Source organism: Macaca nemestrina, chromosome 13 (assembly GCF_043159975.1).
Source record: "Macaca nemestrina isolate mMacNem1 chromosome 13, mMacNem.hap1, whole genome shotgun sequence".
NCBI lineage: Eukaryota > Metazoa > Chordata > Mammalia > Primates > Cercopithecidae > Macaca > Macaca nemestrina.
The window spans coordinates 28,909,228-28,934,750 of NC_092137.1; the positions used below are offsets into that span (position 1 = coordinate 28,909,228).

The 25,523-nt window shown below is 40.3% G+C and overlaps 1 protein-coding gene and 1 non-coding gene across 2 annotated transcripts in view; both read left to right on the top strand.

The window, feature by feature from the left end:
- LOC105479725 (WD repeat domain 43) overlaps nt 1–25,523 on the top strand; it is a 55,745-nt gene that overhangs the window by 4,720 nt on the left and 25,502 nt on the right. Inside the window, exons 2-7 of the mRNA XM_011737886.2 lie at nt 3,087–3,224; nt 8,152–8,273; nt 13,955–14,075; nt 15,115–15,254; nt 18,959–19,061; nt 23,916–23,980. Coding sequence (XP_011736188.1) covers nt 3,087–3,224; nt 8,152–8,273; nt 13,955–14,075; nt 15,115–15,254; nt 18,959–19,061; nt 23,916–23,980 — 689 coding nt within the window. The remainder of the gene's footprint in view (nt 1–3,086; nt 3,225–8,151; nt 8,274–13,954; nt 14,076–15,114; nt 15,255–18,958; nt 19,062–23,915; nt 23,981–25,523) is intronic.
- Nucleotides 14,706–14,790, top strand: LOC112426368 (small nucleolar RNA SNORD53/SNORD92). The gene has a single exon (XR_003017655.1). It is a non-coding gene; the product is annotated as a small nucleolar RNA SNORD53/SNORD92 (small nucleolar RNA).

Here is a 25,523-nt window from a genome sequence, read left to right on the forward strand (position 1 = left end):
AGATAAGACTGGAGAAGGTGGGTTGAAGGCAAATTGTGGATGCTTTTGAATGCCATAGAACTGTTCATATTGATTTATTCTTTGGAGAGTCATTGAAGTTTTTTGATTACAGGAATAACATGTTTAGATAGTAAATGCGAACAGAAGTTTGTGATCTATAATCAGCACTAAACTCTTGGTTTCAAAAATGTTTAGTATGGGTAATACTTGGAATATTAGTTTTCATTAAAATGTACATTGGTTATATACACTTCTGGTCTGATTGATGTGTTACCTTTTTAGGTATGCTCATCCTGCTGAATAAAGACTATCCAACCTGAAAAATAAATGAGTCGTGAGTTCTTTGAGTTTAATAAACTGGACTATTATTTAGGTTGAGACCAGTGATCCTCAAAGTTGGTCATAAATCTTGTAGATATTCTTTCTGCCTGCCCCTGCTTGCTTGTACCAAAAAATACAGAGATTTGCAGATGCAGAAATTAAGGCTTTGACTATGTTATGTTTGACATAGGCTATGTAAATTTCTAAAATTTTTTTGTGCTTTTTAATGGAAATTCAAATTGTCTATAAAGCATATGCATATTTGGGCTTATCTTTGTTTCACACATTGAGAAACTTCCATTTAGATAGTTTTGATTTGGAAAAACCAAGAGTAGAAGAAAGATTTCCTGGAATCTTTTTTGTTTTGTTTTGTTTGAGATAGAGTCTCTTGTTGCTCAGGCTGGAGTGCAGTGTAAGGATCTTGGCTCACTGCAACCTCTGCCTCCCGGGTTCAAGCAATTCTCTGCCTCCCAAGTAGCTGGGATTACTGGCGCCCACCGCCACTCCCAGCTAATTTTTTTAGTATTTTTAGTAGAGACGGGGTTTCACCATTTTGGCCAGGCTGGTCTTGAACTCCTGACTTCGTGATCCACTTGCCTCAGCCTCCCAAAGGAGTGAGCCACCGTGCTCAGCCTTCTTGAAGTCTTTTAAAAAAGATGAATCTTTTCCTGCTGAGATGGTACTAGGTTGATGTACTTCCACCCACTTTCCTTGCCTGAAATAGGTGTTTGTATTTATAACCTTATACAGAAATTATATTTGCCCCTGAAATCATTGAAAGGTAGTTTTAGAAATTCATGTAACTGAAGCCGGTACCTAGAACACTGCTAAAGCTGAGGTTTCAATGTTTCAACAAATTAAATGAGACCATCAGACTTCTTGTTCTTTGGCTTTTAATTGTAACTTCTCTTTTGTGTTTATTAATACATTTCTAAGGACTTGCAAGATATATATTATTTTTCCTGTAAGTAGAAGGTTATCTATTTTTGTTAGACTGCATTTTGTTAATCTAAGTGTGTCCAATGAGTCAAATTCTTTAAATGTAACATCCCTCTAGGATAACTAAAAGAAAAAAATGGGAAGTGCTTTTTATTTTTATTTATTTATTTTTTTTTGAGACGGAGTCTTGCTCTGTCGCCTAGCCCAGGCTGGAGTGCAGTGGCGCGATCTCGGCTCACTGCAAGCTCCGCCTCCTGGGTTCACGCCATTCTCCTGCCTCAGCCTCCCGAGTAGCTGGGACTACAGGCGCCCACAACCGCGCCCGGCTAATTTTTTGTATTTTTTTTTTTTAGTAGAGACGGGGTTTCACCGTGGTCTCGATCTCCTGACCTTGTGATCCGCCCGCCTCGGCCTCCCAAAGTGCTGGGATTACAGGCGTGAGCCACCGCGCCCGGCTGCTTTTTATTTTTATTTTTATTTTTATTTTTTTTGAGACCGAGTGTTGCTCTGTCTCCCAGGCTGGAGTGCAGTGGTGCAATCTTGGCTCACTGCAAGCTCCGCCTCCTGGGTTCATGCCATTCTCCTGCCTCAGCCTCCCGAGTAGCTGGGACTACAGGCGCCTGCCACCACGCCCAGCTAATTTTTTGTATTTTTAGTAGAGACAGGGTTTCACCGTGTTAGCCAGGATGGTCTCCATCTCCTGACCTCATGATCTGCTCGCCTCGGCCTTCCAAAGTGCTGGGATTACAGACATGAGCCACCGTGCCCGGCTGGGAAGTGCTTTTTAACTCTGTTCACTGATACTCTTTATGCACTAGTAACGTTGTGGTTGTCATTGGTTGTTTTTGAATTAAGACAGATTTTTACGTGTCTTGGGCTGTGTGCGTGCCCATGCGTGCTGTAGAGCTAAGATCCTACACTATTAAGAAGAAGATGTTCTCTTTTCTATGGCATTGGCTTGTTTTACAGTGAAAGAATGGATTTCTCAGAACTTTATGCTAAAAACATATAGGCTGGTGAGCTGTAATTTAAAAAAACACGGAAGAGAACTTCTGAAATCATAATAAATATTCAGCATTATAAACTGATGTAGTGCTTTTAAGTTAGAGTCATTGTCTTTTTGTTGGGTAGACATGAGCTGTTAGCATCACTTTTGAAATAAAAGAAGTCTTGTGGCATTTGCCACTTGAGTGAGACTTGTGTCTCTGAAGTCATTGAATCACTGAGCCAGCCCTTGACCAGTCACTGGGGCAACCTCTTTTGTGTGTGCTCTGAGCTGCCCTGCTAGTTAAAGCTATTTGTTGACTCAAATTGAAGTTAATGCATGTTTATAAAGGTAAAAACTTTTGAGTCCCTTTTCTCGACAACTAAGCTAGAATTTGTGGAAAAATTAGGAGGGGAAAAGGAGAGTTGGCTGCTGAGGTATGGACTTACAGATTCAGAGAGTTTTGGGTATGAATCTCTTTGGTTGGGGAGTGAAGGCTTCGCTTGGATTGGACCTGTCAGGAGGGGTGGTCTGTTTCTGAGACGTGGAAGCACCATTGAGGCTTCTTGGACCTGTTAGGAGAGTACCAAGAACACACCAGGTTTTCCTATTTGCTGTCTTTTTTCCGTAGGGGTGGGAGACGGGGGACAGAGAATTATGAATTTCTCTTCCCATTGGAGGGATTTCTTTTTAAAGTAGTGAGAAGTAAATCACCCAGTAGCTTCTCTCTTCCTGCTTTTTAAAATGTCTTTTGTTGGCTGGTGGGCATTTGTATTTGTTCATTAATGATGTTTTAGTGTTTGAAATACTAAATAAAAACATTGTTTTTCTTGTTTTCCAGGAAAGTCCCCAGAGGAAAAAAAGGAAATCAGAAGCTGTAGGAACGAGTAACCAGACTGACTTATTGGCTCTTGGCACAGCAGTTGGTAGCATTTTATTATACAGCACAGTAAAAGGAGAATTACACAGTAAATTAATAGTAAGTGTGTATATATTTTATTTAAAAGTGATGTGACAGGGAAGCTGATTATTAGAGATTATTAAAAAACACTTCAAGGTATGTGATGGATCTGTGCTGTGGAGACAGTTTAAGTAGCTGAATAGTAATATTTGATAAAAGCTGTAATAGTTAACAGCAGTCCTTAATTATGGGTCAGAGGATGAAGACTTCTTGACTAGGTTTAAAATAAGGAAGGGTTACAGGAACTCTAAGGAATCATAGATAGCAACTGTGGGAAGCAGCTCCCCAACTCTTGACCTAGGGGAATAAAGGAGGCAGTTGGAGTTACTGCTGACACTGAGATCTTTTAGGGGCAGGTGTTGTGCTGCTGTTGCTGTCTCTTGAGGAGTGGCCCCACGGGCATGGGATCCAGACCTCAAACTGAGAAGGAGGCTCCAGGTGCCTGGTGCTAGTGTCTCTGACGGAGGTGATGAGACTGGTTCTCCTAGGGTTGGAAAAATTGCATATTGGGTTCAGCTGCTGCTGTTGGGCATTACCACTGTTGGGGTGATGCAAATAAAGAGACAGGAAGGACAAGTCCCTTTTGTCTCCATCCTTGTCTCCCTCTAGCAGTTCCTATTGGCAGAGCCTATGGATCCAGCTGGGAAATCAGAAATCAGGTTTGTTGAGTCCCAGCATCACAGCAGAATATAAAGGGCGGGTTTGGCATTGGAAGACAGTAACTGAACTGGCCTAGTTGGTTCAGACAATATCTATTGCAGTGTGTTTTTGTTCGCTGGACTTCTGTATATAGGAGTGTTTTAAGTTTTTTGTTTTAAGTAACATTTATCTATAGAAAATTTTTAACTACATAAAGTTGAAAAGGAAAAAAATTTATACCTAAGTCTCTCACTGAGAGATCTTCTTAATAATTTGTGTATTTCTTTGCTTTATACATACATTAAAAAAAATATGGTTGGCCATCTGTTCATATAGTTTGTATCCTGATTTTTTTCATTAGGTTACAACATAACTATCTTTTATATTTGTCAAGAACTGGTTGTAGAGATTTTTAATGCCAGCCTAAAATCCCATTAAGTGGAATAGTCCATTATGTTACTTAACTTGTTGACCATTTAGGGGTTTCCAAATTTTTAAATTGTTGTAAAACAATGAATTTTTTTTTTCTTACATGGATTCACAGAATTACTAACCGAAAATTAGTGAGCCAAAGGGATGCTATATATGTAGTATAAAAATACTTTCTGGAATAATTTTTACTAATTTATGCTCAATATCAGTGATAGGAGATAAGTACTTTATCTCAGCAGTATCATTATTCATACTGAATAGCCCATTAAAACAGCAACCATGACAACAAAGAAACAGATAATTTGGTAGATGAACATTTTAATCTGATTTTAAGTTTGCATTTAGGAATGTATTGTTTTTTTATTGAATATTACAAAAATAATACTCAACTATAAATGAATTTTAAAGCATTCAGAGATCCATCTCAAGAAGGCATCCTTCCCTATATTCTTCCCCACTCCAAGTTGAGTGTGGTCCTCAGGTGAGCTCGTACATCTACTATAGGTAGGAGGCTGTCCTTTAATTTGATAGGTTTTTTGTGGTCAGCAGGTACCTAGCATCTTGTGCAGTGTGGTAGCCGCTCAGCTGCTGTGGCTGCTGGAGCTTAGAAGACTTATTTTTTAAAGACAGAGTCTCACTCTGTCGCCCAGGCTAGAGTACAGTGGTGCGATCTCAGCTCACTGCAACTTCTGCCTCCTGGGTTCAAGCGATTTTCATGCCTCAACCTCCTGAGTAGGTGGGATTACAGACGTGTACCACCACTGCCGGCTAATTTTTGTGTTTTTAGTAGAGATGGGGTTTTGTCATGTTGGCCGTGCTGGTCTCGAACTCTTGGCCTCATGTGATCTGCCTGCCTTGGCCTCCCAAAGTGCTGGGGTTACAGGCATGAGCCTCTGTACCCAGCCTAGAACTCCTTTTTATATCATTTCAGTACCTTACAAGATTGTAAATACATCTTTGACAGGGATGAATTTATCAAAAAGGAGTCAAGAGGGTCAGGGTGAGGGGTGCTGGGATGGTATGGTAAAGTGGAAAGGGACCAGGCTTTGGAGCTAGCCTGTCCTGAGGTTGAATCCTACTCGTTGTGTGTTCATGTGTGAATAATTTAACTTCTCATTCCACTTAATACCCATTCCTTAAGTGGGTATTAACAACCTACCTTGCATGATTTTATGAAGACTTAGATGTAATAATATATTGAAAGTGTCCGGCTTGTAAGTGGTATTTAGTAAATATTTGTTGAATGAGTAAGTGAACAAGTGAGTGAACACATTGCTAAATTGCTTTCCAAAAGGGTATGCTAGTTGACACTGCCGCTGGCAGTAGTATTATGTAACCTCACCAGCATGGGCATCATAAGGCTAAACACATTGCTACAGGAACAGACTAAAAATGCCACTTTGTTTTGGTTTGTATTTCTTTGATTACTAACAAGGTTGAATACTTTGGTATATTTTCTAACTGAATTCTTTCTATGGAACGTATCTGTTCATGTTCATGTCTTTTAGTTATTTGCGTGTGTATAAGAATTAGTTCTTTGAGTACACAGCTGATAGGAAGGAAAGTAACTGAATGTAACATTTTAAAATGTTTTTCTTTTGAAGTGGTAACAATGTTATTTGGAAGCAGCTTTAGTAATTTTGAGTAATCACTTTTATTCTTAGCTATGTACATAGTGATGTTTCATTGTATATGTATTTACTTTATTCCTGCAAGATTTTAATACATAAAGCTAAAAATGGTATAAAAGTAAAGTAACTGTAGGAGAGATGTCACAAGGTAGCATGTGACTATTTGTCAGATGAGTTACAGCAGTCTTGGGAAGGCCTGGAGGAGAAGGGTTTTCATTTGGACCTTCTGGGATAGGTAAGATTTGGATAGAGAAGGGTGGAGAATCCTTTCAAGGGGAAAGGAAGTTGGGGAGATGGCAAGAGCGAATGCAGGGAGACCGGAATGTAAAAGATTGACTTGGCACAGAGTAAACTAATTTAGAGGAGAGGCATACTAGGGGGTAATGGATAATGGATAAATGTGACTTTAGGTAGAAAGAATGAAATGCTTGCAGTGTGGGTGATATAGTACCTCATTCTGCTAAGCGAGTTAGTCCTGGAATGTTTGTGAGATGAGAAACATGAATGAGCTCTTCTCAGTTAGTTTCTATTCCTACGTGCCTCTTAGTGAGTGGGCATCTTGCTGTGCTGTAAATGTGTAAGTATTGTTTCTATGCTATGGCCCCATAGTACAAGTAAGCATTTAGTGTTTACTGGAAGTAACAGTGACTTTTGTTTTGAGACATAGCTTTGGTACTTTTTTTATAGGAGATTTTTAAAGAATATTTTTGAGTACACTTGATTTTTACCTTAAATGTGGACTTGGGGTGTGAAAGTAGTTTATTTATATATTTGTTTTATTATTATTATTTTTTTTGAGACGGAGTCTCGCTCTGTCACCCAGGCTGGAGTGCAGTGGCCGGATCTCAGCTCACTGCAAGCTCCGCCTCCCGGGTTCACGCCATTCTCCTGCCTCAGCCTCCCGAGTAGTTGGGACTACAGGCGCCCACCACCTCGCCCGGCTAGTTTTTTGTATTTTTTAGTAGAGACGGGGTTTCACCGTGTTAGCCAGGATGGTCTCGATCTCCTGACCTCATGATCTGCCCGCCTCCCAAATCCGCCTCATGATCCGCCTCCCAAAGTGCTGGGATTACAGGCTTGAGCCACCACGCCCGGCCAGTTTATTTATTTTTAAACAGAGGAGAAGGAAAGTTAACATTTTGGAGTTCTAGCTGTGTATCTCTTTTTTTTTTTTTTTTTTGGATATGGAGTTTCGCTGTTGTCACCCAGGCTGGAGGCAATGGCGCGATCTTGGCTCACTGCAACCTCTGCCTCCCGGGTTCAAGTGATTCTCCTGCCTCAGCCTCTCAGGTAGCTGGGATTACAGGCATGCGCTACCACACCCAGCTAATTTTGTTTTTTTTTTTTTAGTAGAGACGGGAGTTTCACCATGTTGGTCAGGCTGGTCTTGAACTCCTGACCTCAGGTGATCCACCTGCTTCAGCCTCCCAAAGTGCTGGGATTACAAGTGTGAGCCCCACCACACCTGAACTGTTTATCTCATTTTTGATATTGGAAAACTAAAATGGATAAAGGTTAAAGCTTTTAGTTAAGGCCTAACATTTTAGTTAATTATTTGGTAATGACTCTAGGGTTCATATTATCATAACATATAAGACAAGTTTTATTTTCTTCTTGAATTTTTTTTTTTGTATACCATAAATATCTTCATTTTTATTTGTCAGTTAAAAAAAAGAGCCGGGTGCAGTGGCTCACGCCTGTAATCCCAGCACTTTGGGAGGCCGAGGCAGGCGGATCACAAGGTCAGGAGATCGAGACCATGGTGAAACCCCGTCTCTACTAAAAATACAAAAAATTAGCAGGGTGCGGTGGCGGGCGCCTGTAGTCCCAGCTACTCAGGAGGCTGAGGCAGGAGAATGGCGTGAACCTGGGAGGCGGAGCTTGCAGTGAGTGGAGATGGCGCCACTGCACTCCAGCCTGGGGGACAGAGCGAGACTCCGTCTCAAAAAAAAAAAAAAAAGAGTTGACTCCTACCTCTACAGATTATTAACTGCATCTCTAACGTGGTTGCCTCTATTTGCCTTTCACATCCTCTGCCAGTGACTGGCCTCAGATCACCAGTGGAACCTTTTAAAAAAATACACGATTGGCTCTATCTAGTTCTACCGATCTAAAATATCCACGTATGGGCCAGGAGCACTGGCTTATGCCTGTAATCCCAGCATCTTGGGAGGGTGAGGAAGGAGGATCACTTGAGCCCAGGAGTTTGAGACCAGCCTTAAATTTTTGTTTTTAATCTACAGAGTGGTGGACATGACAACAGAGTCAACTGCATACAGTGGCATCAAGACAGTGGCTGTTTATATAGTTGTTCAGATGATAAGCATATTGTGGAATGGAACGTACAGGCATGCAAAGTAAAGTGGTGAGTAACATTCATGGTATCAGGAGATGCAGTAGAGGTGGATAAATGCTGGACTTACGGGGAATGCAGACATTAATAAGGTTATAGGTTCCATTTTCAAAGAACCTTTAATCAAATTGAGCATGCAAGATTTTAATACATAAAATACTAAAATACATACAATACGTAAAAGCTAAAAATGGTACAAAAGTAAAGCAACTGTATGAGAGATGTCACAAGGTAGCATGTGACTGTTTGTCAGATGAGTACAGTAGTGATGGGAAGGCCTGGAGGAGGAGAAGGGATTTCAGTTGAACCTTCTAGGATAGGTAAGATTTAGATAGAGGAGGATGGGATAATCCTTTCAAGGGTGGAGAACGGAAGTTGGGGAGATGGCAAGAGCAAATGCAGGGAGACAGAAATGTAAAAGATTGACTTGGCACAGAGCAAAGTAATTCAGAGGAGGGACATACTAGGGGATAATGGATGGTAGATGGTATGGGTGAAAGTATCCTAAGAGCCTGGCTTTGTGTCGTAGATAAAGGTCATAGACAATTGATGATAGTTCAACCACCTGATCCTGAGGTTGGCTGCGTAGGAGATGCTTAGTAAATGTGGGCTGTTGAATACAGTTCCACCTACTGTGTAGTTGAGGACCCTCATGAGGAAAATGATGCCCATGGTCCTGCAGCTGCCAGAGAAGATCCTGCTCTTTTGAGTTCTGGTATAGTTGGGGTTTTAGATTCTGTCTGGTATGCAAGAGAGAGCCACTGGCCGAGTGCAGTGGCTCACACCTGTAATCCCAGCACTTTGGGAGGCCAAGGTGGGAGGATTTCTTGAGACAAGACTGAACAACATAGAACCACCTCTTTACAAAAAAAAAAACAACAAACCAGTTGGGTGTGGCGGTATACATGGCCTGTGACCCCAGATACGATGGAGTCTGAGGTGGGAGGATTGCTTGAGCCTGGGAGGTTGAGTCTGTAGTGAACCATGATTGTGCCACTGCACTCCAGCCTGGGTAACAGAGCAAGACGCTGTCTCAAAAAAAAAAAGGGTGGGCTTGGTGGCTCACGCCTGTGATCCCAGCACTTTGGGGGACCGAGGCGGGCAGATCATGAGGTCAGGAAATCAAAACCATCCTGGCTAACACGGTGAAACCCCGTCTCTACTAAAAAGACAAAATTAGCTGGGCATGGTGGCGGGCATCTGCAGTCCCAGCTACTCAGGAGCCTGAGGTAGGAGAATGGCGTGAACCCGGGAGGCGGAGGTTGCAGTGAGCCGAGATCGCGCCGCTGCACTCCAGCCTGGGCGACACAGCAAGACTCCATCTCAAAAAAAAAAAAAAAAAAAAAGACACTGCTGGTCAGTGTCTGTGGGATAGTATTCAGAGTAATGCTTTAGGAAAAAGTAATCTGTCAGCAATGTGTACAATTTAGGGAAAGGAGCTAGTTAAAGTCAGAGAAGGCGGATAGATTGTTACTGTAATCCGGTTATAGGATGGTAAGTGTGGGAAGTTAAAATGGGAATGATCGCAATCATTGAGTTGATGTGGAGGAGGGATACTGAGTTTAGTTTTCAACTTTGCTAACTAGGCAAGTAAACCAGTTTAGAGGGAGGACGTACTGGGGGGTAATGCATGGTAGAGGATAGAAATTATGGTTAGAAGAGATAAATGGTTTTGGGGTTTTTAGACAAGTTGGCTTTGAAATAACACTTTGTGAAAGATAAGACCCAGCAGATAGGGTGGTGATAGAGGCTTAGAATTTAAGTGGGGGTTTGGGATTGGAGATGCAGGTGAGTAAATCATCTCCCTGATGGCTCAGTGAATATTTGTGCTTCATTTTCATTTACTTGTAGCAGACGTAGTAATTTCTATGTTAGTAACCTGTTAGAAATGCTTGCAGAGATTCTGATCCAGTAGGTCTGGGATAGGGCCTGTGTTACTGTATTCTGGATGAGAGGTCACAAAGATAGGTCCTTCACATAGGGACTAGTAATGTTCAAGGAGCCGTTCAACACATTGTGTGCTTTATTGTACGTAATCATAAGCCTGTAAGGTGGACTCTAGCCCCACTTTGCTGTTTTGAAGTAGGTTAAACAAGAGCCTGACCTCTCATACACTAAACTGTGTTGTCTCATAATTTCATTATGTTTCCAGCTTCATCCTTAGCATTCTTATGCTGCTGTTACTTGATTTTGTTTTCTGTTCTAGACGCTATGTATTGATTTTCTGTTGTAGAAGATGAGGATTTAGCTCTTACCTTCTTTCCCCCTCTCAATTCTTTCAATATTGTCGTATCATAGTGTTTGATAAGCAGTATTTGTTTACGTTATGGACTAGTTAAATATTGTTACAGCTGAGCCTTAGACTTTCCTATGTTTAATATTTTTTGTACAAAATTTTGCTTTTCTTGGGGTTTATAATTGCTTTGGTTTAATTTCATTTTATTAGTTACTAGGTCATTTTCTATTTAGTGGTATAAATCTTCTCAGTTGTTTCTAGACACATCACTCAGTCAGTTTTATTCATTTCTTGGAAGTCTTCTTTGTCTTGTAAGTTCTGCTGAATGATGATTATCCTCAGGTTTTCCTTTCTCTTTTTTTTTTCTTTAGATGGAGTTTCGCTCTTGTTGCCCAGGCTGGAGTGCAATGGCGCGATCTCAGCTCACTGCAACCTCTGCCTCCCGGATTCAAGTGATTATTCTGCCTCAGCCTCCCGAGTAGCTGGGATTATAGGCACCTGCCACCATGCCTGGCTCATTTTTTATTTTTAGTAGAGACGAGGTTTCAGCATGTTGGTCAGTCTGGTCTTGAACTCCTGACTTCAGGTGATCCACCTGCCTTGGCCTCCCAAAGTGCTGAGATTACAGGTGTGAGCTACCATGCCTGACCATGAATTATTTTCTTTTGTTCCTTACATCCTCTCTATTGTGGGTGTGTTTTGATTTGTTTGATTTGGCCTCTTTTATGTTTAAGGCATCTTTCAAATCACTGGAGATCCTGGGCTGCCTGTTGCTATTTGGAAATAAAGCATTAAAAAACTGATTGGTGGCTGGGTGTGGTGGCTTATGCCTAAAATCTCAGGACTTTGGAAGGCTGAGGTGGAAGGATTGCTTGAGCTTAGGAGTTTCGAGACCGTCCTGGGCAACATAGTGAGAACCCCCTCTCTACAAAAATGAAAAAAATTTAGCCAGGCGTGGTGGTGTGTACCTGTAGTCCCAACCACCTAAGAGGCTCGGGCAGGAGGGTCGCTTGAGCTCAGGAGATCAAGGCTGTAGTGAGCTGTTAACCTTGCTACTGCACTCTGCCTGGGCAACAGAGTGAGACCCTGTTTGGGGGGAAAAATACTGATTGGAAGGCTTAGTTATGAGTGTGTGACTTTTCAATTGTTGCGCTTCATTTATAGAGTGATTGGGAAGGCTTCAAATATCAATATGTGTAGGTCATTCCACTGGAACCAGTTACATTTCCCAGAGAGGAATTTTTTCATCTAGTGCTTCTTAAGCCTTAAATGTACATACATCTTACTTGTGCATACAGATCTGATTTAGTAGGTGTATCTAGGTTAGAGCTTGAGAAGGCATAATTCTCACAAGTTCCCAGATGATGCTGATTTATGCTTTGAGTTGCAAAGCTCCTGAGGGATTGGGGTGTGGGGAGGATAGACAGAAGGTATTATTAGCCTAACTAGCATTTTCAATACTGAGTGGGGAAGTTTCAGGAAGCTTATCAGCCTCCTCTAGGCAGGATGGCGATTGTGTCTTATGTATGTATCAACATAGTGAATATATGTTGAATATTGAATGTAAATGAGAATTGAAGCTGTAGGAATCGATGATAAATTGGCAAAAATTTTAGAAGCTGGTAAAGGTAAAGGAAGAGTTCTCTCGTACATTATAGCTGCATTTCTTTGATTATCAGTGAGGTCGAATGTTTTGTGTTTATCAACAATTTGTATTTTTCCTATGAGTTGCCTGTTTGCCTGTTTATATCCTTTGTCAATTTTTATTTTGAGTTTTTTTTCTTATTGATATGAAGAAGCTGTTTGTGTATTATGTTACTCCTTTGTAATATATATTTTTGATACTTTTTTCTAGCTTTTTACATATATATTATTATTATTATTATTATTTTTGAGACAAGGTCTCACTCCGTCACCCAGGTGGAGTGCAGCGGTGGTATCTCAGCTCACTGTAAACTCTGCCTCCGGGGTTCAAGCGATCCTCCTGTCTCAGCCTCCTGAGTACCTGGGATTGCAAGTGTTTGCCACCAGCCGTGTCTAATTTTTGTATTTTTAGTAGAGACAGGGTTTCACCATGTTGTCCAGGCTGGTCTTGAACTCCTGGCCTCAGGTAATACACCTGCCTTCGGCTCCCAAAGTGCTGGGTTTACAGATGTGAGCCACTGTGTCTGGTCACATAAAATTACGTTTTAATTTTATGTCTTATTTGTGGAACAGAAGTTTTTATGTAATTAAATCAGGCCTTTTTTTCTTTATAATTTCTGGTTTATAATTGTTGTGGAAGACCTTTCCTAACCCTAGGATTGTAAAAACATTTTCATACCCTGTTTAAATACTTTTAAATTTAATAAATTAATTTTTTTTGCATGTGTGGCATAATGTAGGTATCTAATTTTGTTTTTCCAATGACTAATTTGACTTACTCCAGTATTGACTGGCAGAACCATACATTTTCTTCCACTTAATAACCTCTTTTGTTATTAAGGTTCCTACTGTTACTTCCTTGTTTTTTCTTGGAGACAGAGTCTTGGTCTGTCACCCAGGCTGGAGTGTTGCGATCTCGGCTCATTGCAGTCTCTGCCTCCCGGGCTCAAGCGATCCTACCATCTCAGCTTCCTGGGTAGCTGGGACTACTACAGCATGCCTGGCTAATTTTTGTAGTTTTTGTAGAGTCAGGGTCTCGCTATATTGTCCAGGCTGGAGGTCTCGAACTCCTGGACTCAGGCCATCTGCCCACCTTGATCTCCCAAAGTGCTGGGATTACAGGCATGAGCCGCCATGCCCAGCCCCTGCTGTTACTTCTTGATTGTATAAGTGAATAGCCAAGTTCCCTGTTGCCTATGACAGCATTAATATGAGTAACAAACAGCAAAGACTTGAGCTTCTAATCATATTTGAGGTAATGAAAAGGAATCATTTGTATCTAATTAATTTTTACCTGTCAGACTGGGGTGTATTCGTGTGAATTTGGGGTAGAAATAACCTTTTTGGGTTGCAGCTTTTGAGAAATCATTTGTGTTATTAAGGGAATTAATTAAAGGCCAGCCTTCCAGAGAAAGCGAGAGTTGAGATAGGGTTAGGATGGGCTTGGGGAGGTCTAGCCAGTATGGAACTTTCCTGGACATTCACAAAGTTCATCTCCTGGGTCACAGAGTGTATAACTACCCATTTTACATTCTTGCCATTCTCACTCACCCATTTTCTGATATGTTGAGAATCTTTATCGCATGCCTGACAAAGGGAGATTGTGCCGTGTTAAGGAACCCAATCAGTGAGGTTTTATCACAGTGGTATATCCAGGGTTAGTTACCTGACACAAGCTTTTAGGGAATGTAATTGTCATAGGACCTGAGGTGATATTTTTAATGATTGCTCAGTTTGTTTTTTTGTTATTTTCTACTCTGAGTAAAGTTTTCTCTTATGTATTGAGATGCTTTTGTTTCTCTTCACAATATAGCAAATGGAAAGGCGACAATAGCAGTGTCAGTTCCCTATGTATCAGCCCAGATGGAAAGATGTTGCTTTCAGCTGGTCGAACAATCAAACTATGGGTTTTGGAGACCAAAGAAGTCTACAGAGTGAGTGAATCAAATTATTTGTAAGCATAAAAATTACAGTAAACATGGAGAAAGGCAGAAGTTTGAGCCATAAAATATTATTTTAAGAATACAGATTCTTCATTGTCAGGTACATCAAATAGTTTAGTGGACAAAAGTTAGCCTCCTAATCTGATTTGTTGATGTTAAAAAGACTACACATGTCTACTTCAAATGTATTGGAAAAATGAATAGAACCAATATTCAAGAAACAAGATTTTAAAAGAAATTTAAATATATATACCACCTGTGTATCCACAAAAAAGAAAAAGTTACCTTATAAAAAACAAAATAGATTTTGAGACAGGATCTCTCTCTGTCGCCCAGGCTGGAGTGCAGTAACGCCATCACAGCTCACTGCAGCCTTGACCTCCCAGGCTCAAGCGATCATCCCACCTCAGCCTCCTGAGCAGCTGGGAATATAGGCGCTTGCCACCATGCCTAGCTCAAAAAAGATTTTCTTAATAAAAAAATTTTTACTATGTGATGATTATGGTAATTTTGATTTCTAGCCTACATTCAGCATTTAGTCTACTGTATTTGACTGCGGAGATTTAGTATTACATTTTTGGAGGAGGAAAAAGCTTTCACTCAGGGATTACTGAACATTTGGTGCTGTGATGATGCCTTAATATTGTGGTTTCGACTCACTGAGAGTAAAATGAGGACCTACAATTCCTTGGCTGTGTCTGAGCACCCAAGTGTACGCCTTTTAAAATGGATAGAATTAAGTGAATCTTTAATTCAAGAATGTAAGAAATAAAGGTGCAGAGTGGTAGGGTCATGGGAGTTAGAAGGAACATCTAAATTTTCAGTATTTTCAGATGCATTTTTTTTAAGAAGTGGGAGTATTGTAGCACAAATAACCTTATTTGCTTAGAATTGAATTTAATAGTTACTTCATTGTGAAGCTCTCCTTTCAGATATGTATCACATATGGCTTGTTTATGATACATATATACTATTAATTTTTGTCCCTGCTTTGAATCTGCTCTCCTAACTGGGATTTAACTTTCTCTAGCATTTCACAGGACATGCAACGCCAGTTTCGTCACTGATGTTCACTACCATCAGACCTCCTAACGAGAGCCAGCCCTTTGATGGAATTACAGGTCTTTATTTCTTATCTGGAGCAGTACATGACCGGTTGCTTAATGTCTGGTATGTAGTTCTTTTGGATTTGGGAGGTAGCATTGAAAGAATCTGTCAGAGCTTATGTAGTTAATGTAAATTATGACTGTGGGACTTTGTTGTATCTAATACTGGATTTACATTGAGTCATAATAAAGAATTGAGCCTGTCTACAAAACAGATCTTTCTGAGAAAAAAATTAAGTGCATTATGTAATAAAGCCTCCTGTGCTTGTTTAGTGACTGAATAGTTTTGTGGACTGAATAGTTTTGTGGTTGGGCAATTTAGAAATAACTTTTAAAAAATTTAGAAAGACCTTTAATTTTGAAATATGTGGCACCACTGGGTTAATGCAGTAATGTCTGTTTATGGAGGGCATACAAATTCCTTGGCTGTCTGAGAATTTCCAGTAACCCCTTTTTGCAGTAGCTGCTATTAACTAGTTCCCTTTGAAACCACTTTTAAAAGTTAAAATCGGGCCGGGCGCCATGGCTCACGCCTGTCATCCCAGCACATTGGGAGGACGAGGCGGGCAGATCACGAGGTCAAGAGATCAAGACCATCCTGGCCAACATGGCGAAACCCTCTCTGTACTAAAAATACAAAAATTAGCTGGGCGTGGTGGCACGCACCTGTAGTCCCAGCTACTCGGAAGGCTGAGGCAGGAGAATTGCTTAACTCAGGAGGTAGAGGTTGCAGTGAGCCGAGATCACGCCACTGCACTCTAGCGACAGAAAGAGACTCGGTCTCAAAAAAAAAAAAAAAAAAAATCGGTGATACGAAGTCATCAAAAAAGTTTTTTAGAAATTTCCTGGATTTTATTACAGCATCTGATGGTGAAGTTGGCTTGAAAAAAAAAATCCTGCTGTTCATAGACAAAATAAGTAGAGATTAGAGATCTTTTTAGATCTCTACTTTTCTCATCTTAGTAATAATTAATTGAGCATGCTCTTCACCATGTAGAATTACTATGAATTTATACAAGATAATACTCATTAGAAGTGGGACTCATCCAATATGTATTCCTTAAAAAGGTAGTTGTGTGGGGGTCATAAGTCAAAATGTGGGCCTCTGTTTACCTTCAAAACCACCAGCCAAAGCCATAATTCCTAATTATGACTCTTATAATTAAACAGATATGGTTTTCTGTTTCGTGTTTGATTTTTGAGAAGAGCCAATGGAGATAAATTCTTTTAGTTTTAGAGGGTCTGACAATTACATAAGAAATTAGTGATACTAAAAAATTAAAATCTACTACCAGCATTCCCTGGCATTACTGAGTTGCACAATCTCAAATGTTTTACCACTTAGGCTGCCTCATACGTAGGAGTCTCCAGCTACAAAATTTCATAATATAAAATAAAAGTTGCTTTATGTTAATCTTAAGAACCTGAATAGTATCTTGGTATAAAGGAAATAAACTTAAAATTAACCATACACACAAAAGAAAAATATTAAAAACCATATTGAAAAGCTGCCCAACGAGCTCTGTAAATTTGCGTGGGGATAGGTAGAGCAGGCCTAAAGTTCCCTGATAATTTCCTTTGAAAGACACATTTCTGTGAGGACATAACATGCAAAGGCTTCTTGCTGAGCGAAGATTAAAAGATCAACCCCAGTACTATCTTCTATTGATTAGTTAAGATACTGTGTATAGTGGTCTGATGGCAGAGATTTTGAACATACATGAATGACTTCATGTTAGAGTGCATCTTACTCAGAATTTTTGCATGAAAACATTTAGAATTCATCAAATCAACTCTTAATTTTCTTCTGGACTCCAAAGAAGCTGGTTTGAGTCATGTTTGTAAATCATGTTTGTTATATATTATTTTTAAAAATGTGTACCTAAATTTTAAAAACAGCTATATTGAAGTATAGTTGACATGTAATGAACTGTACATACCAGAATGTACAAACTGATGAATTGTAACATACATATACATTGTGAAACTCTCACCACAAACAAGATGTTGAATGCGTGTCTTCATGTCTTCTTGTAACCTCTCAGTTTCCAGACTTGTTGACAGGTTTTGGGCCATTACAAATAAAGTTGCTATGGACATTTTTTGTGTACAAGTCTTTATATGGACATGTGATTTCATTTCTTTTGGGTAAATACCTAGGAGTGCAGTGGCTGGATCATATGATAGGTGTACATTTAACTTTTCAAGACATCACCAGATTTTTTTTCAAAATGGTTGTATCATTTTGCATTTTTACCAGCAGTGTATGAAAATGGGAATTCCTTCACATCCTCATCAACACTTGGTATAGCATTTACTTTTAGCCATTCTAATAGGTGGGTAAGTGGTATTTTGTGCTGTTAAATTGGCTTTCTCTAATGGCTCATGATGTTAAGAGTCATGTTTTTGCGTTATGGATATCCAGGGATCCCAGTATCATTTGTTGAAAAGATTATCTCTGCTGACTTGGTTTTGCATATACCCCTCCCCCTGTAACCCCGAACATCTACACACACCCACACATCCCTGCACCCACACTCTTATCCCTGTATCAGTTCTCATTTATAGTTGTTAAGACCTATAAAGTCCCCATGAACACTGATTTAGGCAATAACATTACTCCTTTGGGAAATAGAAGATTAGGTTCCCGTGAGCCTCCAGTTATAACATTTTTGTCATCTATTTATTTTTTGTTTATATTATTTATATTGTAAAGATAGCCAACTTGTAACATTTTTGTCATTAATATATAAAACCTTGTTTTATGTTTGTTTCTATTTAAAGATATTTAATGCATATGTTTTTGATTGATTAACTTGGAATTCAGAGCACTACAACTCATGTCTGAGTGAAGCTTATGTAACACATTTTTTCACTGTAAGGCACATCACAGCCTTCTTGTGCTTAGGAACACCATAGAACACTTCAGAAGTATGCTTGGGGGCCATTTTAAATAGTGAAATCTCCAAGAAAGCACAGAAATGCAAAAAACATGGTACTAGCTGAACTACTTGTTGATAGTATGAAAACGGCAATGGGAAGGCAGAAGGTAGCTACCTTAGCTGACGATGTTGAATGTGTTAGGCAACTCAGATTTTTCACTAGTCTACATGACTGAAGGAGCATAAAATTGTCACAGTGATTTTGAGGTTACAAATAAAATTTTGCAAAAGATGAGTTTGCAAATAAGGAATCCATGAATAGTGACAATCAATTGTATACGTGTGTATATATAGGTCTGTTTCTGTGCTCTTGACTCAATACCATTATCATGTTAATTCTCCCCAAATTGACCTACAGATTCAATGCAGACTCATTCAAAATCTTAGCAGGCTTTTTTGTTTGAGAAATTGACAAACTGATTCTAAAATTCAAATGGAAGTACAAATGACAATAGGCAAAATCATTTTGAAAAAGAAGAAAAACATTGGAGGACTAAGATTGATTTCAAGACCTGTTATCAAGTGGCATTAATCATGATAGTGTGGTGTTAGTATCAAGGTAGACAAACAGATCAATAGAAAAGAACAGAATGTTACTCTTGTTTAAATCTGCTACAAATGCATTATTGCTTTCTCTTTTCTCAAGCAACCATGTTATATGGATGTTTCCCTTGTTTTGATCTTTAGTCACTTTACCAGTTTTCAAAAGATGACAAAGCTATTGGGAATCTCATGTGCCGATCTCCCTGCCCCCTTAGGTGTTTGCCTTTTTAGAAAAAAAAAATTAAATCTGTCTTGCGATCTAATTGCTGGTTTTGTTATCTAGGCAGGTCCGATCAGAAAACAAAGAAAAGAGTGCAGTGATGTCATTTACAGTTACCGATGAACCTGTCTATATTGACTTAACTTTGTCAGAAAACAAAGAAGAGGTAAATGGCTCGATTTTTGAGAATTTGTTTTTGGGTTTCACAGATGTTATTTTTACAGTCAAGGTTTTGATGATTTAATGACTTGAAAAAGAGAGAGGACCCGAGGGAGTAACAACAAACTAACAAAATTTAGACTGTTCAAAGGAACTTAAATCACTGTGATAATCTCTTATGGGGGAAGGGAAAATTTTGTACAGGACGGTAGTAAATTCAGGAACTCGTTATGTGAATTAAGAAAAGTTGTTGAGATGGATTTTGTTGCTAGGAGTATGTATATACTATTCTTTAATCAGATGAAATTGTTGGTGATAGATCCTAACTAAGGTGTGTGTGTGTGTGTGTGTGTGTGTGTGTGTATTTATGTATATATACATATAAATAATCTCTTTTTTAAAACATTTTTTTGAGATGGAGTTTCGCTCTTGTTGCCTAGGCTGGAGTGCAATGGCTTACCACGACCTCTACCTCCCGGGTTCAAGCGATTCTCCTGCCTCAGCCTCCCGAGTAGCTGGGATTACAGGCATGCGCCACCATGCCCGGCTAATTTTGTATTTTTTAGTAGAGATGGGGTTTCTCCATATTGGTCAGGCTGGTCTCGAACTCCCTATCTCAGGTGATCCACCCGCCTCAGCCTCCCAAAGAGCTGGGATTACAGGTGTGAGCCACTGCACCCAGCCTATATATGTATATATTTTATAAGAATGATGTCCTCTTGTTTGCTGCCTATAAAAAAAGAATTTTTCATGTAAAAATTAGGGATTCGATGATTAAAGGATTAAACCTGTTGTCACTCAAGTACTTGATGTTTCTGTTTGACTAAAGCTTTGCAGGATTTTGATTTGCACAGAATCTCATGTTTTTAATGCAAGTTAAGGATATTTCACTTTTAACTCAGTTTAGTTTTGAAATGCATATTTTGCATTAACCTCTAGGATTTAGAGATGATTTAGACATTTTTCATCATGTTTTAATACTTTGAAAAAGTGTTTTGGGGAAAAAGCATTGGTTTAAAACTAAAAAAAATTTGGTTTAATGTTGTTTCTGGCTGGGTGTGGTGGATAACTTGAGCCCAGGAGTTCATGACCAGCCTGGGCAACATAGTGAGACCCTGTCTCTACAAAAAATAAAAAAATTACCTGGGCATGGTGGCATGCACCGGTGGTCCCAGATACTTGGGAGGCTGTGGTGGGAAGATTGCTTGAGCCTGGGAGGTTGAAGCTGTAGTGAGCTGTGATCCTGCCACTGCATTCCAGCCTAGGTGACAGTGAGACCCCGTCTCAGTAAATAAGTAAATAAATGAATATATACAGCTTCTGTTGCTAATAAACTTGGCTTTCTAATATGAAGTGGGGGCCATTGATGATCAGATCAGTGATTCCCTATAAAGATTTTTGTCTTTAAGAAAACTAGTAGGGGCCAGGCGCAGTGGCTCACACCTGTAATCTCAGCACTTTGGGAGGCCGAGGTGGGCGAATCATGAGGTCAGGCGATTGAGACCTTCTTGGCTAACACGGTGAAACCCTGTCTCTACTAAAAATACAAAAAATTAGCCGGACGTGGTGGCAGATGCCTGTAGTCCCAGCTACTTGGGAGGCTGAGGCAGGAGAATGCTGTGAACCCGGGAGGCGGCGTTTGCAGTGAGCCGAGATCGCACCCCTGCACTCCAACCTGGGCAACAGAGCAAGACTCCATCTCAAAAAAAAAAGAAAACTAGTAGGAATCCTACACTTAATTACAATAATGATTTAATGTTATTATAAAGTCGTTGGACACACTTGTGCATATTCAGTGTGATCAGTGCACTCACTATTCTGATGATTGGACGTTCTGATCATAGGGAACTCATGAGAAACATTTTGGTATTTTCCCCTATAACTTTTTTTTTTTTTTTGAGACAGAGTCTCTCTTTGTCGCCCAGGCTGGAGTGCAGTGGCATGGTCTTGGCTCACTGCAATCTCCGCCCCCGGGTTCAAGCAGTTCTCTTGCCTCAGCCTCCCTAGTAGCTGAAATTACAGCCTGCACTACCACGCCTGGCTAATTTGTGTACTTTAGTAGAGACAGGGTTTTGCCATGTTGGCCAGGCTGGTTTCGAATTCCTGGCCTTGAGTGATCTGCCTGTCTCGGCCCCCCAAAGTGCTGGAATTACAGGTATAAGCCTGTAATTTTTTTAAGACAAAATCTTGCTCTGTCACCCAGGCTGGAGTGTACTGGTACGATCTCAGCTCACTGCAGCCTCTGCTTCTCAGGTTCAAGTGATCCTTCTGCCTCAGTATCCCAAGTAGCTGGGACTATAGGTGCATACCACCACGCCTGGCTAATTTTTGTATTTTTCTAGTAGAGATGGGGTTTTGCCATGTTTGGCAGACTGGTCTTAACTCCTGACCTCAAGTGATCTGCCCACCTGGCCTCCCAAAGTGCTAGGATTACAGGCATAAGCCACCCTGCCTGGCCAAAAGTTTTAAACCTTTATTTGTGTGTGTGTGATTTTTAGAGGTAGGTTCTTTAAGTCTAAATACAAGTAATTTATGGAAGAAAAATCACTTTCCTTGGAGTAGCAAAACTTGCTACTAGTCTATGTAGAGAATAGACTGAGGGGTGTTTTTGGTTTGTTTTTTTGTTTTTGAGACAGAGTCTCCCTCTGTCGGTCAGGCTGGAGTGCAGTGGTGCGATCTCAGCTCACGGCAACCTGTGCCTCCCAGGTTCGAGCAATTCTCCTGCCTCAGCCTCCTGGGTAGCTGGTACTACAGGCACACACCATCACACCCAGCTAATCTTTGTATTTTTAGCAGAGATGGGGTTTCACCATGTTGGCCAGGCTGGTCTCGAACTCCTGACCTCAGGTGTTCTGCCCGCATTGGCCTCCCAAAGTGCTGGGATTATAGGCGTAAGCCATTGCGCCTGGGCAAGACTGAGTTTTTTCTTTCTCTTTTTCTGAGTGAATTCTGTTGCTACTTTTAGATTTAATTTTAGGTTTGATTCAGAGTTTATCTTGGAATACTGTTGGCATTATATTTAAAATGATCAATAATAAAAGAGGGAGCACAACTGGTTTTTTTTGTTTGTTTTGCTTTGTTTTTGAGATGGAGTCTTGCTTTGTCGCCAGGCTGGAGTGCAGTGGCACAATCTCAGCCCACTGTAACCTCTGCCTCCCGGGTTCAAGTGGTTCTCCTGCCTCAGCCTCCTGAGTAGCTGGGACTACAGGCGCATTCCACCATGTCCAGCTAATTTTTGTATTTTTAGTAGAGACCGGGGTTTCACCATGTTGGCCAGGATGGTCTTGATCTCTTGACCTTGTGATCGGCCTGCCTCGGCCTCCCAAAGTGCCAGGTTTACAGGTGTAAGCCTCTGTGCCCAGCCTTTTAAATAATATTTTAACATATTAAACTAGGAGTGATGGATCAGGAAGCCAAGATCTAGTTCCGGCACTTCATTCATATAAGATTGTAGTTAACAGCAATAAGTTAGAATTAACATTCCGAAACAAAACTGATTATGGTATTGCAGAATAATCTGCTTATTTTATCTTCAAAAATTGCCAGCCTCTCTATAGACAGTTGGAGATTAGATTTGGATGCCTGTCAGTTGAAGTTGCAGAACGGAGAACTAGAAAATTTGATGACGGGGAAATGATCTCTTCCCCTAAACTTTGTTTTTCTTTTTTTTTTTCGAGATGGGGTTTCACCCTGTTGCCCAGGCTGGAGTGTAGTGGTGCCATCAAGGCTTACTGTAGCCTTGACCTCCCCGGGCTCAAGTGATCCCACCCCAGTCTCATGCTGGGACTACAGGCGTGTGCCCACCATACCCTGCTAATTTTTATTGTATTTTTTGTGCAAATGGGGTTTCACTGTATTTCCTAGTCTGGTCTCGAACTTCTAGGCTCTAGCTATCTTCCTGCCTTGGCCTCCCAACGTGCTGGGATTACAGGCCTGAGCCACCGTGTCTGGCCTTCCCTGACAACTGCCATGTAGCACTAAACCTCAGAAAGACTGAAATTTTCTCTAATAAAATGTCTCCTTTCTGAAATTTCTTATTTTTAAATACACCAGTAAAGAGTTTTAAACATTGTCAAAGTTGTTTTCACAATGGAAGTTAGTCTCTTTTTTCTAGTTTTTAACTGATATATTACAGTTGTGCAGTTAGTCTTAAAATGTTTTATATATTTCATTTTCTCTCAATATATTGGCCACTCCCTGAATTCTCTCATTACCTTTGTAACTAGAGTAGGGATAGCAGTGTTTTGAAAGTACTTTCATTTAAGCTTTCCTTAAGAATAAAGTTCCAGAATTTTGAAAAATGAGCTTTAGAGAGGCTGACAGCAAGAGTCTGTTAGGTGGAAGCATGCAGGGAGCCTTGGCCACTCACTGATAGTGGACGGAGGGAGAGAGGCAGTGAGGGCTTATAACACCCCTTTCTAGGTGGATAGGGGCGTCTCCAGACAGCTTAGGCCACTTACATTGACGGGATGGAGGAAGAGAGGTGATGAGGGCTTACAACACCCCTTCCTAGCCATACATGCAAAATGGCTTTTTCTGTATTCCCGGCATGAGGGCATGTCAGCTCCACGTTGTCAGCCTTTGCACTTGGTGGTAACTTTGTTCATCTAACTTCGAGGGCCCATTCTCCTTGATTGTTACCTTCTTGGCTTAAATATTTATCTAGAATCTTGACACCACCACCACTAGTGGTTATTTTGACAGAGGTAATTATTTTTAAATGGATTATTGCTGTTTTTATTTTATTTTATTTTTTTCTGGTTACATAATGGGGTGGGAAGGAGAGCTGAGTTTTCATAAGTTAGATTGGGAACTGGAGTATGTTATCCATTATAATACGCTGGTTACATTTTTCTTTCAGCCTGTCAAGTTGGCTGTTGTTTGCAGAGATGGTCAAGTCCATCTTTTTGAACACATATTAAATGGGTAAGTAAGAAATTTTCCAAGTAAGAAATTTGTTTCTTTCCCTGACTTGTTACTTGGTCATACTCCCACCAGGTTATTCTTTGCATCATATTACTATTCAGCTAGATTATTTTGAAAACAATTTTCTTTGTCCACATGACTATATACATTGCCAGTTAAAGCTGGGTGTCAAATTTATATATTTGTGATGAGGAGAGTGGCTTTTTATGATGCATCCTTAGTAAATGTTGGATAATTCTAATGATACATTTCAGAAGAAAGTGGCTCAGTTGGAGAGATTCACTTGTGAGCCTTGATGATGTTTTCTTGATCTTTGAGCATGCTTTACTTCCCCTTGCCAGTGCTGTTGTTTTCATGGACAGAGGGGAGGATTGTTGTTAGGTTGTGTAGCAATCATAGACCAGGAGTGAGCAAACTGGCTTGCAGGACACATTCAATGGAGACCATTTGGGGTCTGGAGAACCTGAAATTTTTATTATTTTGCCCTTTTCAGAAAACTTGCCAAACCTTGTCATTATACTGTAAACATGGTCTGAGACTCAGTTTTGCACACAGTTTGTTAAGCTTTAAAATGGTTTTAACCTCTTGTCAGTTGGCACCCTTCTTTTAAAATACCAGTATAGGAATTTATTTAAATATAAACAGATTATGAAAAAAGTGTATACTCATTTCAAAACACCCAGGATGCCCAAACACTTGATTTTAAAACCTGAGTCTCCCTCCATTGAGTTCTGTTCCTCTCAGTGACTGTTAACCTTTTAGTGTGTAACTCTTGAAGCTTTTATTTATAGAAGGATGTGTGTACCTGGAATGTATAATTGAGACTCAGAAGAAGTGGGGCCTTTGGTGGCTGGCCACAGTGAGGATTCCCTGGGCAGTGGCAAGCCAGTGAAAGATTACAAGCAGAGGATTCGATGAGCTTTGACCTAAGTTTTAAGACAGTCGTTCGTTGAGAATAGACTATAGAGGGCGAAAGGCTAAAGCAGAGATCCCAAATCCTGGGTCTAGAGATAATTGTGGAGTCAGGATGGTAGGAGGAGTAAGTTGGAAAGATAGGGATCATGAGATGCTTACACCTGGAATAGTATGCAGGATGTACACTTGTGGAGAATAAGTGGCAATAAAATATGTAGGGTGTGAGGAGTTTGTGGCTGAAATAGTGAGGAGCATGTTCGTTTGAGAAAGGAGTTGACAGATCTGAGCGTCAGAAGTGTCCATCAACCTGGACACTGGGTGTGGAAACCACTAAGAAAGGAATTCATTTAGAGTAATATTAGAAGTAATGACCTCAAGCCATTGAAATCTTTAAGAAATGTGGATGGCGGCAGAGATCATTGGATGATGGCAAGAGGGAGCGGTAGCTGGTATCTGGTGACAAGAATTGAAAAGATTTTAGGGACAAAAAAGGGATAGACTTTTGTTTTCAAGTGTTAGTGAAGAACAAGGAACTCACTTGCATCATGTCCAAGGCCACTGGCACAAAGGGTATGGGAGAGAAAACAGCTACAAGTTGGGAGTGCTGCAGGGACAAGCCACGGTAGAG